Source organism: Formica exsecta, unplaced genomic scaffold (genome assembly GCF_003651465.1).
Source record: "Formica exsecta isolate Colony F162 unplaced genomic scaffold, ASM365146v1 scaffold97, whole genome shotgun sequence".
Taxonomy (NCBI): Eukaryota; Metazoa; Arthropoda; class Insecta; order Hymenoptera; family Formicidae; genus Formica; species Formica exsecta.
The window spans coordinates 140,998-154,053 of record NW_021853733.1 but is presented as its reverse complement, the minus strand read 5'-3'; the positions used below and the strand labels follow the sequence as shown (position 1 = coordinate 154,053).

General features: G+C 31.3%; 1 protein-coding gene across 3 annotated transcripts in view; it reads right to left on the bottom strand.

The window, feature by feature from the left end:
- LOC115245407 (ceramide kinase) overlaps positions 1 to 13,056 on the bottom strand; it is a 29,463-nt gene that overhangs the window by 2,307 nt on the left and 14,100 nt on the right. For all 3 annotated transcript variants that reach the window (XM_029823714.1, XM_029823715.1, XM_029823716.1), the window contains 5 exons: positions 10,979 to 11,221; positions 4,187 to 4,380; positions 2,348 to 2,723; positions 568 to 720; positions 252 to 448 (listed from right to left, as the gene is read on the bottom strand). In XM_029823714.1, coding sequence (XP_029679574.1) covers positions 252 to 448; positions 568 to 720; positions 2,348 to 2,723; positions 4,187 to 4,380; positions 10,979 to 11,221 — 1,163 coding nt within the window. The remainder of the gene's footprint in view (positions 1 to 251; positions 449 to 567; positions 721 to 2,347; positions 2,724 to 4,186; positions 4,381 to 10,978; positions 11,222 to 13,056) is intronic.

The following is a 13,056-nucleotide window of genomic DNA, read 5'->3' as shown; positions in this document are numbered from 1 at the left end:
ATAATATAGTTTTTAATATATATATTTTTTATAATAATAAAATATATTATTTACTACATTTTGTGAAAAAAACTTTTATTTTACATAAAAAAATATATGATTTAATTTTTGTAATAACACTCTGTTTATTTAAATATTAGGCAATTTTGTTGATTATCTAAAAAGTAATGATCGATTTAGCGACCACAGTCCATTAGAGAGTCAAGTAAAGAAAATTAGCGATTAATTGGTCGAATAAGTGATTCAGATACCAAAGTCTTTCGTTTGCTGGACAGTCTGAGTAGCAATCTGACATTGTTTATCAGAGATGTGTGTCGAATTAGAATCACGTCTACGCAGCCATCGCCTATGTGACAGTGAGGACTAAAGCCCATGGGGCTTCTCGAGCACGCGCAAGACACGTTCGCGCCGTTCACCATAAAAAACTTTCCACTGACCGTCACCCATCCTTTTCGTGGATAAAAAAAAGCATTATTACTTTATATATATATATATTAAATCTATCCAATTTTTTAAATTATTAAATCTATACTCAAATTTTGCTTGTATTAATTTTTAAACACGTACTGGCAATTTCCTCGTCAGGAATGCTGTTGTGCATGTGTTGCAGACAGCGTGAACAGTTTTTCATGCATCTGGTGCTACTTGCAGGATGACACGGGTCCGATAGCAATTCGATCTCGCCCTCGTAACCCTTATTTGCTATTATCTTTTTAAACCCTGAAAAAAGATGTAATTAATTTAATATTAAACATTTTATATTCTCTGTGCATATATGTCTAATATGTTATTATTAATTAATATATAAACACAGTTACCATACACACAAACGCGCGCGCGCACACATACAGGGTGTCCTAAAACTACCGTATTTTTTCTTAATGACAGATTCCTTAGAAAATTTCAAGACTAAAATTCTAATGTCTAATAAAAATGTCGAGACTATAATAGTTTTTAAATGGGAAGCGATTATATTTTACGAATAACAGGGCTGAGATTTCGTGCGCTCAGGCACAGCGAAATAGTAGACACCTACATGGTAACATTAATCGACCGCTTTGACAGCTGAAGTTGAAACATGTCACAAATTTTTACTTGAATCATTTTTTAGATGCCTTTAGTTCTTGCATTCATTATTCGTAAAAAGAATATACTAATGCAATGCGTAGAAAACCGGGAAAACATATAATGACAATGCTATTGTAAATTTATACGATAATCATAATATCATAAAAAAGGCGCCCCATCCATAGAGCATTTTTTTCACTTGTTATTTCGACGTGCCTGAGCGCGAAATTTCAGCCCTGTCATTCGTAAAATATAATCGCTTTCCGTTTAAAAACTATTATAGTCTCGATATTTTAGGATTTTCGTCTTGAAATGTTCTAAGAAATCTGCCATTAAGAGGAAATACGATAGTTTTAGGACACCTTGTATATATACAAGGTAGGCCATTTTAATGTATCCACTGAAATATTTTAAAATCTATAAGTTTAAGACAAAAATGTTTTAGACAAAAGTTGTATGGTTCAGAGGGGGACATTATGAAAATATGGACTTGATCTTGAGTAACCTTTTCAAGGTGAGGTCAATGTGATCGATGTTTTCTTAAATGGAATTATTTTATATTTTATTCTGACATATTTTGATATAAAAAATAAAATATCTCTTAAAATATTTAGTTTTCGATAATCTTACCGTAATACTTTTATGTACAGAATAATGAGACAAATCAATTAGTATAACAAAAATAATTGTTTTTAAGAAAAGTATGTTATTATTTACAATGTATTTTTTAAACAATTATTTGTTTTTTTCTTTACACTAATTGATTTGTCTCATTATTCTGTACATAAAAGTATTTATGTAAGATTATCGAAAACTAAATATTTTACGAGATATTTTATTTTTTATATCAAAATATGTCAGATTAAAATATAAAATAACTCAAAAAGTACTTAATGAAAAAATACTTTATTATAGTGTTTTGAAAAACTTTCGAGATAAGCTACAAGAATATGCAATAAAAAATAGGGAGTTCCATTTAAGAAAACATCGATCACATTGACCTGTCCTTGAAAAGGTCACTTAAGGTCAAGTCCATATTTTCATCATGTGGCCCCCTTCAAACCATGCAACTTTTGTCGGAAACATTTTTCCATATTTAAAGCCGTTTCCGAGATCCAGGGGTGGGGTCAGATTTTAGAGATACCCTGTATATATTAAATCGATATAAATTAGATTAAGTACATTATTATATAATTCACAAGTTTTAGATTGTATTGTATAGCGAAAAATTTTTTTTTTGAATACCACAAATTAAACGGTGGAAATTTCTAGACTTTACCGGACCAATCGTATCTGCGAGGTCCCATCCAGCGAAATTTTTCACTATCGCGAATCACGTCGCCCAGATAGCCGTAACTGAGAACGCTGGCGTACAATCTGAGCAAGGTGCGATTGCTATGAACGGATGAGATGTCCAAACCGATCGAGTCGCCGAAAATGATGTGTATAGCAGCGGTCTGAACGTCAGTGGTACCGTGCAGGCTATAGGCCACCGTGTCCGTGCTACCGCTGGGTATAACACCGACGGGCAAAACAGGATTGGGTAATCTGACGTCGGGATCGTTGGGATCGATCTGCTGATCCTTGACCGCCCTCAGAATAAGCCCGTTGAACACCTCGGCGAACGTGCCATCGCCACCAATGCACACCACTGCCTAAAACACATCGTAAAAGTTGTGATTTGAGAATAGCTTGGATCAATTCTTTTCAATATAAAGCTTTCGCAGCTTTATATTTATACAGCAGAAACATGAATTTATATTTATTATGTAAAGTCAAAAAAAAAAGATAAATATGTAGATTTTTATTTTAAATACACACACACACACATACTATCAATTACACAGTTCAACAAAAAAAAAACACCGGAACGGGATTAATCGTTTCTTATAGGCTTTTGAACGCTGAACATGAATCCGGTTCCGAAATTGCTCCATCACGTCAGAATTTTGAGAAATTTGCAATTAAAGTTGCAATTATGAGCAAAAGATGATATCAAACTATGTAGTAGTTATCGAGAACTAAAAGGACAACCGATCCGAGCTCGGTGAAACGCATACTCGTTCCGTTTTTGCCAACCTGTGGTTGGCAGCAGTCGGGAGTAAAAAGGGCTATTTTCACGAACTTTGTCATATTATAGCTACAATATGTGACATGCTGGAGAAGTTTCATTGCAATCAAAATAAAATATGTTGTTAAGACTTTCAACCCTCAAAAAGAATTTTTGGTGTCGGTTATGGTTAATGAAATATTCATGGTTAAATATGGGGTGTATTGCAGAAGTTAGCTGTGACTTAGATCATTGACGACTTACCAAATAGTTTTCAATTATATTTATTTAAACTTAAGAGTTTTTCAGATCGGTGAATACGAATTCAATGTCAAAATTGTCAAATTCAAAATGGTGGACTCAATATGGCGGATGTCAAAACTTAAAAAATGTTTAGATTGCAATCGAAACATTTGAGTCCACCATTTTGAATTTGACAATTTTGAGATTGGATTCGTATTCAGCGATCTAAAATCTCTTAAATTTAAAAAATCCTAACAACATACTTTATTTTGATTGCAATAAAACTTTTCCAGCACGTCACATATTGTAACTATAATATGACAAAGTTCATGAAAATAGCTCTTTCTTGCAACTTTAATTACAAATTTCTTAAAATTCTGACGGAGCAATGAGTGATGGAGCAATTTCGAAACCGGATTCGTATTCAGCATACAAAAACTTATAAGAAACGACTAGTCCCGTTCAAGTGTTCAAAAAAAGTCATTTTTTGTTGAACGGTGTTATCAGTATCCAAAATTTTATATTTCTTTGGATTTGTATAGTGTTTTATATTTATCGCATAAATAGTAAAAATGTAAGGTTTTTGAATTTATGTGATTTCTCAGATTTTCTAATTATAGTAATATAAATAATAAAAAAATAGTTACACATATAAATTTATAATTATTTTAAATTTGCTTATATATAACTTGTATATGCATACACTAGGTCTGATTTTATACGTATAATGCACACATGTATAAATTTATTTGCACTTGGATTTGTGTGCATGTGTAAACTGTGCGAAAAAAAACAGAATATTGGCCTTACAAGAACAAAACTCACATGTAAGTCACTCAAATCGGCCGTCAGCAGCATGTCACGAATATGGCCAGCACGCTCAGTGACCATTATTTTTGTCTCGATACCGGCTATGGTCATGAGCGGCTGCACGTCCTTTTCCCAGATCTTGACGCCTTTCTTCTTACCGCCTATGGGATTGATGAACAGCATCACCTTTCGTGGTCGATACGTAAGACCTAAAACAATCGGCTTTAAATTAAATTCGATTTTTAAGTCTTCAAACTCTAGGAGTTTTCTTAAATATTCGAATTATCAGAATTTAACATTAATTGATTCGGTGCAGTAAATCAAATTCGAATTCTAGGAATTTCTTTTAATAAGATATTTTGTGTATGTACGTGCGTGCGTGTGTGTGTGAGACAAGACATGAAATTTCAAAGTAGACATTAGGAGTGATACTTGCAAAATTATTGTTTAATTAATTGATCAACAAATTTGTACGAGTTTATCCTACACATACATATATACATGCATACATACATACATACATACCCAGAGAAAAATGTTTCTTTATATTTAGTATATGTGTTTATTTGACTTTTTTTCACTAAAACATTATTTTATTAAACAAAAATTTGATTGTTTTGTTACATTAAATCATATTGTTTGATGGAAAAATAACTATTATTTAAAATAGTATAGTTCATTCGCTTATGCATCGCTATGCGACGCCCTATTCACTATATATGTATATTCGTATATTCAAGTTTTTGTCATAAGAGTATATAAAATCTGTAAAATGCGACTAATAACCAGGGTTGGGTAGTAACTAGTTAAAAAGTTAAAAGTTAAGTTAAAAGTTGAAAAGTTAATAACTTTTAACTTAATTTAGTTAATTTTAAGCGTATTAACTTTTAACTTAAACTAGTTATTTTTAAATGCATTAACGTTAACTTATTAACTTTTTTTATACAAGTTAAAATTTTGTATCTTTAATAGTCGAAAATTATCTGTTTACTAATAATTATAATAACATAAGACAGTATCCAGTACCATTGAAACGTGGTTTCATAAAATACAACACAACGGTACCATCCTCGTCGCATGTAGAGCATATGTTTAGTGCAGGTGGTTTAGTATGTGATGATTTAAGAGGAAAAATGACAGACCATAATTTTGAGACTTTTATTAAAATTCAATAAATATTTTTAAATTGTTTTAATTTATTGTTAGAGTATCTAACAATTAAAGATAAAGATAAAATGCACGGGTGCAGGTAGAGCGGGTCAAATTAAACAGAAAAGTTCTCTTAACCGAAGACTCCTTCATTAAACGTTTTATTTTTAAACACTATAATATCTCTATTATACAACTATAGTATATTTAAATAATCTGCATTATTAATTATTATATAAGAAAAAATACATTATCTCTCTTATAAAAAAACTACCTTTTTATTATATATACTTAAATTTAAAAAGTTTTATTTAAAATGTACAATTAAAAGATTAATTATGTAAAAAACATATAGTTTTGTATAATTAACTTTTAACTTTTTAATAAGTTAATAACTTTTTAACTTAACTTTAACTGAGTTAATTTTTGTTTAAGTAATTTTTAACGTAAACTTAGTTAATTTTTATTAACTTTAAAACCATGGCCATTAATTTTAAACTTAACTTAGCTAAAAAAAAATTAACTTACCCAACGCTGCTAATAACATTGTAACAACTATTTCTATCAATTCAATTTCTGATACAATCTCCATACAGGGAAATTCAGATATTGATCTGATTTCTGGAAAATCGGACAGATAATGTTCGATCGGACAGATGATGTCCAATTTTCATTTATTCTGACAGAGAAAAATTGTCTGAATAAGGCCGTAGCACATAAAAAAAAATGTAAGCAGTAAAACTTAAGACGTAAGGAAAGCGAACAATTAAGATCATCATACACAAAATTCCGTAAGGACGTAAGACGTAAGCGTAAGAAAATCGACCAATCCCAATCGAGTATTTGACTCTCCGTAACCCCTCCACTTTTACGGAAAGCCCAATATTCGATTGGGATTGATGAATTTTCTTACGCTTACGTCTTATGTCCTTACGGAATTTTGTGTGTGATAGCCTTTACAGTCGAGAACATAAGCAGCCATATTGAAACGTAAGCAACGCTGAAAATTCCGTATGGATGAAATTACTGAAGTGTAATTAAGTTTTTCTATATGCCATGATCCTAACAAGCCGTGAAGACACTTGTTTAGAAAGATGCAGTTTGTGTAACAGGCAATCTAGCTTTATCCAACTTGTTTTAAGCTTTATCTAAATTGTTCAAAGCAACATGATATAAAACAAGAATATTATTTTTAAAAAATTGTTTGAAAGAATAATGCAAGTATTCAAATCGAAGAAAAAAAGTGAAATTCTTTCAAAAAATATTTTACTTGAAGTAAACATATATGTTTTTTGAAAACCAAACAATCGTATTTGTTAGTTCAAACATTAGTTTGGTTGGACTATTCCAATGATCAAATTTTTTTGACTTCAAAATTTATTAGATCTAAAGAAACGTTTTGTTCTGTACACATACACAGGTACACACACACACGCGCGCGCGCGTGCATACGTATGCACGTATATGACTCTTAGGATTAATAAAATGACAAAAGCGAACACAACACGCTTTTTAATTGACTTCGGTTTTTTCTTATTACATTTTAATAAATTTTATTTCTTTAAGAATGGAAATGGGTCGCTTAGACTCGACAGAAAAAAATAGGCTTTTAATCATGCAAACTATGTCGATCGATCTTTTCTATACAATGTAATGTCGATAATTGAACGGACTTTTTCACGAAAATGGCATTTTATACGCGAGCACGGCAAATCCCCAGATCAATACTGTAACTGTTGGTTCGTGACAAAGGTCGACAAAGATAGTTTAGACTTATCCTATTTTCTCACTTATAAAAACAAGCCGTACTCTTTCTCTCTTTCGAAGATTATCGTGCAATATCATTGTTTACCAAGCGAAACAAGAGATTGCATCTCGCTTAATTAATTTCACAATGCCCTTAAACAAAGCAACAACTCAACTTAGAAACTATCAAATTTCAAGAAATAACAAAATTAAAGAAATTGGTAAGTGGCGAAATTAAATAATAAAGCAGCAACCTAATTCGAAAACTATTACAATCCATGAAAATAGCGAAATCAAAGAATATAGCAGCAATTTTATTTAAAAATTATTATAATCCGCAGATAAAAAAGATTGAAGAGAGCGATTCAATTTATAGAAATTATTTATTATTATATGGCAAAACCAAAGAATGTGTGTGTGTGTGTGTGGCACAGCGCAATTTAATTCGGGAATTGTTAAAAGGGGAATTCAACGAAAGCGCAAACGATAATCACGGTGTAAAACATATATAGTTGTTTAAAAAAAAATGAATTTGCAACTAGCACTTTTTTTTAACAACTATGTATTTTCTTTGCATCAATTGAATCTCTCATTATTTTGTGCATAAAAATATTGAAATAAAATAATCGAAAAATAAATATTTTACGAGATATTTCATAGTTTATGTAAAATTATGTCATATTAAAGTATAAAATATCTTGTAAACTATTAAATTTTTGGCCATACTACCCTTATAATTCTTTACGCCGAATATTGCAAAGAGTCGATTTATGTAAATAAATCAGGATGATTTTATTTAAAAAAATGAAGATGATCTTGAAATAACCTCATGACCTTCATCCAAGATCAAACCAATGGCACCATCCTATGTGCCTCTCGAAGTCATAAAATTTTTGTACGAAAAAATTTTTTGTGAAAGGCGTAGGAAAAAAGATATTTAGGTGGAGCAATTAAAATGACACACCTTGTATATTCTATCATTGAAAAGAGATTGCGAAAAGTCTCCAATTTCGTTTTCCATAATTTTATGCGCACAATACATAATTTTTATTTTTACAATAATAAAATCAAATCAAATTTACAAAAGGCTCTGATAAATATAATAAATATAAGGAATAACAGGCAATAAGAGCCAGCGCGGTATAGAAAGCGCAAAGGAATATAATATTAAAATATGAACTAAAAAACGCGAACATATCGGTCCCTTTTTTGGACCTTCATCAACACATTAATACATATTAGATTAAAAATAGACCGGAATCATAATCGGAGTCATACAATTTAGAGAAGTAAAACGTCGGTTTGGAGAAGTCATCGCAGTCCGGTTAAAACGTAATCAAAAGTCATTGTCCATAAGGTGCGCTCCTCTGAGGTTGATCGACCACCAGAGATATAAACCGAATAGTCCATGACTATTTGTCAATATGCTATTTTTTTTGTAGTGATCGCAAGCATCTCTTTGTCCAGAACATCAAAATTACGAGGAAACGCACGCTTGACGGAAATGATAATTCGATATAATACAGAAAACTTATAGAAAGAGGTGCAAAGATTTGCTTGTTATAAGTATCGGCAACGGTCAAAATATTAAAAAATAAATACGCAGCCAATAACACGGATAATAAATCTTAATTTTTTATCACAGCATCCTCTCTGCCAAAAGAAAGGTACGATTATTGGCTTGATTTATAGAACATTCCTACTGTTACATCCTCATTTCCACCACAAAAGCTTCAACATTATCATTAAAATCTTACTTGACAATAATTACCCTCTTGATTTTATATTTCAGACTACGCATTATCGTCTTAAATTTCTAATTAACTCAAGATCCAATAAGTTTGACTCTAACATAGAAATTAACGATAAGATAAGTTCTCCATTTTTTATTATCCCATTTGTTCCTTCTGTCTCTGAATGTTTCAAGAATATCACTAGAGATCTCGATGTCAGACTGTCTTACTCCAATCTTAATAAATTTTCTCGTCTTATTAAAGTTCACAAAGACCGCCTTCTCAATTCTTCCGCTCTTCTAAATTCTCTTCTACCAACGTTGTGTACAAAATTAAATGCAATGACTGTGATGCATCTTACGTTGGCCAGACTAGTAGAAGATTACAAACGAGAATCAACGAACATTGTAATCATATACGCAGAAATACTTCTAACAATTCAGTTATTACGGATCATAGATTGAATCTTAATCATGATTTTAATTGGAATGACGTCGAGATCTTAGATAATGAACCTCACCTAAACAAACTACTTTCGGAAATGCTTTTTATAAAAAGGCAAAAAAAAGTTTGAATCTACAGACGGATATGGAATGCTTACATCATGCTTACGTCAACGCTATTGAAAAACTCCCAAACGTTTGACTATCTTACCGAATTTATTTGTAAAATGTTCCTCTGAAATACCTCTTCTAAGTAAATATTTTGAAATTTGTTAGTCTACGAACTATCTAGCATATGTTTGCGTGTTTGTCAGTTACTAGTTTGAAATGGAATACGTATTGATTACTGTTTAATTAATGTTATGTTTAATTTATTACCCGTGTTGTTGGTTGCATATTCATTTTTTAATTTTTTGACTATTGCCGATATTTATAACAAGCAAATCTTTGCACCTCTTTCTGTAAGTTTTCTGCATTATATCGAATTATCATTTCCGTCGAGCGTGCGTTTTCTCGTAATTTTGATATTCTAAGCCCTAGGCAAAGAGATGCTTGCGATCACTACAACAAAAAAAAAACAGTATATTGACAAATAGTCATGGACTATTCGTTTTATATCTCTAGTGGTTGATCAACCTCAGAGCGCACCTTATGGACAACGACTTTTGATTACGTTTTAACCGGACTGCGATGACTTCTCCATACTGACGTTTTATTTCTCTAAATTGTATGACTCCGATTATGACTCCGATCTATTTTTAATCTAATGTGTATTAATGCATTGATAAAGGTCCAAAAAAGGAACCGAAACGTTCGCGTTCTTTAGTTCATATTTTAATATTATATTCCTTTGCGCTTTCCACACCGCGCTGGCTCTTATTGCCTGTTATTCCTTATATTTACAATAATAAAAATTTGTAAATAATATTGAATTTAAAGTAATATATATATTTTGTCTTTTTTGTGTCAGTCTTGATTTTTGTAAATCTCAAATCTTTTCCTTTATATTTTTTTTAAGGTTTACTTTTATATTTTTTTATAATATTTTTCTTAGCCCCAACTGCTTGCGTTATTGGAATGTAAGCATTTTATCTATGAAGAATAATGTGTCTGCATGACATTGTAATGATATCAGCTACGAAACATGAACCAGCAAGTTTTTATGTAATTATTTATGCGTCACGTTGATTTCTTAGTTTTTGATTGGCCGTCTTCTTCGTGCAATCGCGCCTTTTTGCGTCGAACAAGTAAATTGATGGAAGAATTTCCAGTTATTTCTTACAACCATGTAATAAACCAAGTTTTTATCGCTCACGCGTGTCGAATGAGTCAACTTTGGATATCGCTAAAATAATACGTTGCAATCTTTGCATTTTCTTAGCCACCGTATATTTCTAAACTGCTTATAGATATATATTGCATATCTTTTGATAACCAACGATTAAAGTCGACCTTTCCTTTCTCTAACAAAAATATCGTTGAGACAATGCTAGTTTTCGAATAAGACTAGCGATTAAATTATTTGAAGAATAAAAGTGAATGACAAAACTATCCTACTTCCCCCTCTCCCCGTCACGCTTCATTTTCTACAAAGATACATATATACATACATATGTATGTCGTAATTTTAAAGTTAACAAGATATTAGCTGTTACAAAGAAGTTTTCGTAAATTTTAATAAATGCTATTAAATTCAAAGCGATAATTGAAGAAATTATTGCGCGCCATTAACTCACCTAGAAGATAATTTCGAATGGTTTTCACCCAAGACGCGATTTGTCTGGGATCTGTGTGGCTCATAGTCACGCTGTTGTGTCGCCATTTGTTCTTGGATCCGCGAACTGCGTAGTGCAGAATAAAATTCGTCGGGCAAACCGTGGTTGGCGAGGTCGATTGTTTCTCTTTAACGCTCAAACCCGGTATCCAGTCATCGCCGTAACGCACTGCCAAAACGTCCGTCAAAGGCAGCGTCCATCTGGCTGGAGAAAAGAAGCGAAAAAGAAAAAAAACCGATTATTATAATAATAATTTTTTTTTATAAACGAAAAAGGGGATGGGGAAATACGCGCGTCTCTCTCAGAGGAGCTCTACCGTTTTATGTATCGTGTCGCTAGCATTTAATCAAAAGTGTATGTGTAATATATACGGATATTCTTATATATACTTGTATTTTCCTTAATCGTGACATTAAAACTATTGTAGATAAATGAGCTCTGACATGTAAAAAGAAAAAACGCCACTTTAATATTGTATAATATATCGGTGGATATTACGTTTAAAGCTCGTATCTCAGTCTACGCATTGAAGAGATGGAAGATTAAAGATTGGAATTTGATTAAACAGAACAAAATGAGCTTAAGTTTCTTTGTCCTGATTAGTCAAATTTCAATTACAATCTTCGCACAGTCTGATACGGACTTAACGAATGTTATATGGTCCAACACATATAGTCAACTGTCAGATAAGTATCTCATTAAGGTTTGATAACATAATTGGCTTGATAACTTTTTAAGGAAACATATCGCATTTGGTAACGATTGTTCGACTTATCATTTTATAATTTCTGCTTAATTTTACATTAATTATGATTCATTTGATTCGATTTTACATTATTATCATTATTATTATTACATCATATATTATTGTATTTTATTATATGCACAATATAACATTTATATCATATTGTAGGACTAAGAAATGCAATATGCGGTTACGTTATTTGGTGAATGTAAAATGGAGAGAACGGTACTCAATGTGTACATGTATGTACGCGTGTGTATAATATGTTGCGCAATATATCCAGCTATTACAGAGTGCAGGTGCACGCGCTTGCATCTCAGAGAATGCAAGAAAGAATCAAATTATTTCCCTAAAGAGGAATCTCCCGAGTCAGTATTGCCTTTTCATAAGACTCCGAGAAAGTAAAATACTCTCCTGTTCGACATTGCCCGTATAAATTTCTCATTTCTCTACACTGTTTATGAAATTCTTATTTTTTATGTGCTATATCATATATTTTATTTTTTAATATTACGTAAAGCTTAATCAACATTAACACAAATTTTCCAACATATAAACAGAAATTTTATTATCATTATTAGTTGATCAAAAGAAAGAGTAAGATTGTTCGAGCTTTATCGGCATGAGAAATTTCGATGCATGACGCGTTTTTCTTGCGATATTTCTTAACATGTGAAAGCAATGTCGCAGGATATGTTTCCTTATCTTTGCCTTCCCTTATTGTCGATAAATTGCGCGGCGTTGTTAGAAATCAGCTTTTATCTGCATTTTTATCAGTACTTATCATTTGCTAAAGCAGTGTTTGCCTCGACAAAGAGGTAACGTTATTACGTGCAATGATTAATCAACAATTACAATTTAGGACAATTTTTTCGGCGCAGGTAGATAAACTATTAATTAATAGCGTTGCATTAACTATACATCGTTGCGGAATTATAACTCAGAATTATCGGAAATTACTTCTTTAAGAAGCATGCGAGTCGAAAAGATAATATATACTTACAAAACTAGTTAAACATTTTAAAAATTTCGCACAATTTTTTCTATGTAATAAGAAAGAAGAAGAGAGAAAAACGCAGGAGAAAAGTTTGGAGAATGGGCACATGGAAGCTAATTTTTATGCTTTGTATATTATCTTATACTTTCTTTTTATATCTTTATAAACTATTTTATACTTATCTTTGCATCAAATCATAAATAATATATTCCTAAATATATTCCTAAACTAAATTGTGACTTCTTAGTTTTATTAATAATAATGATATATTATTTTATTTATATTTTCTATATTATA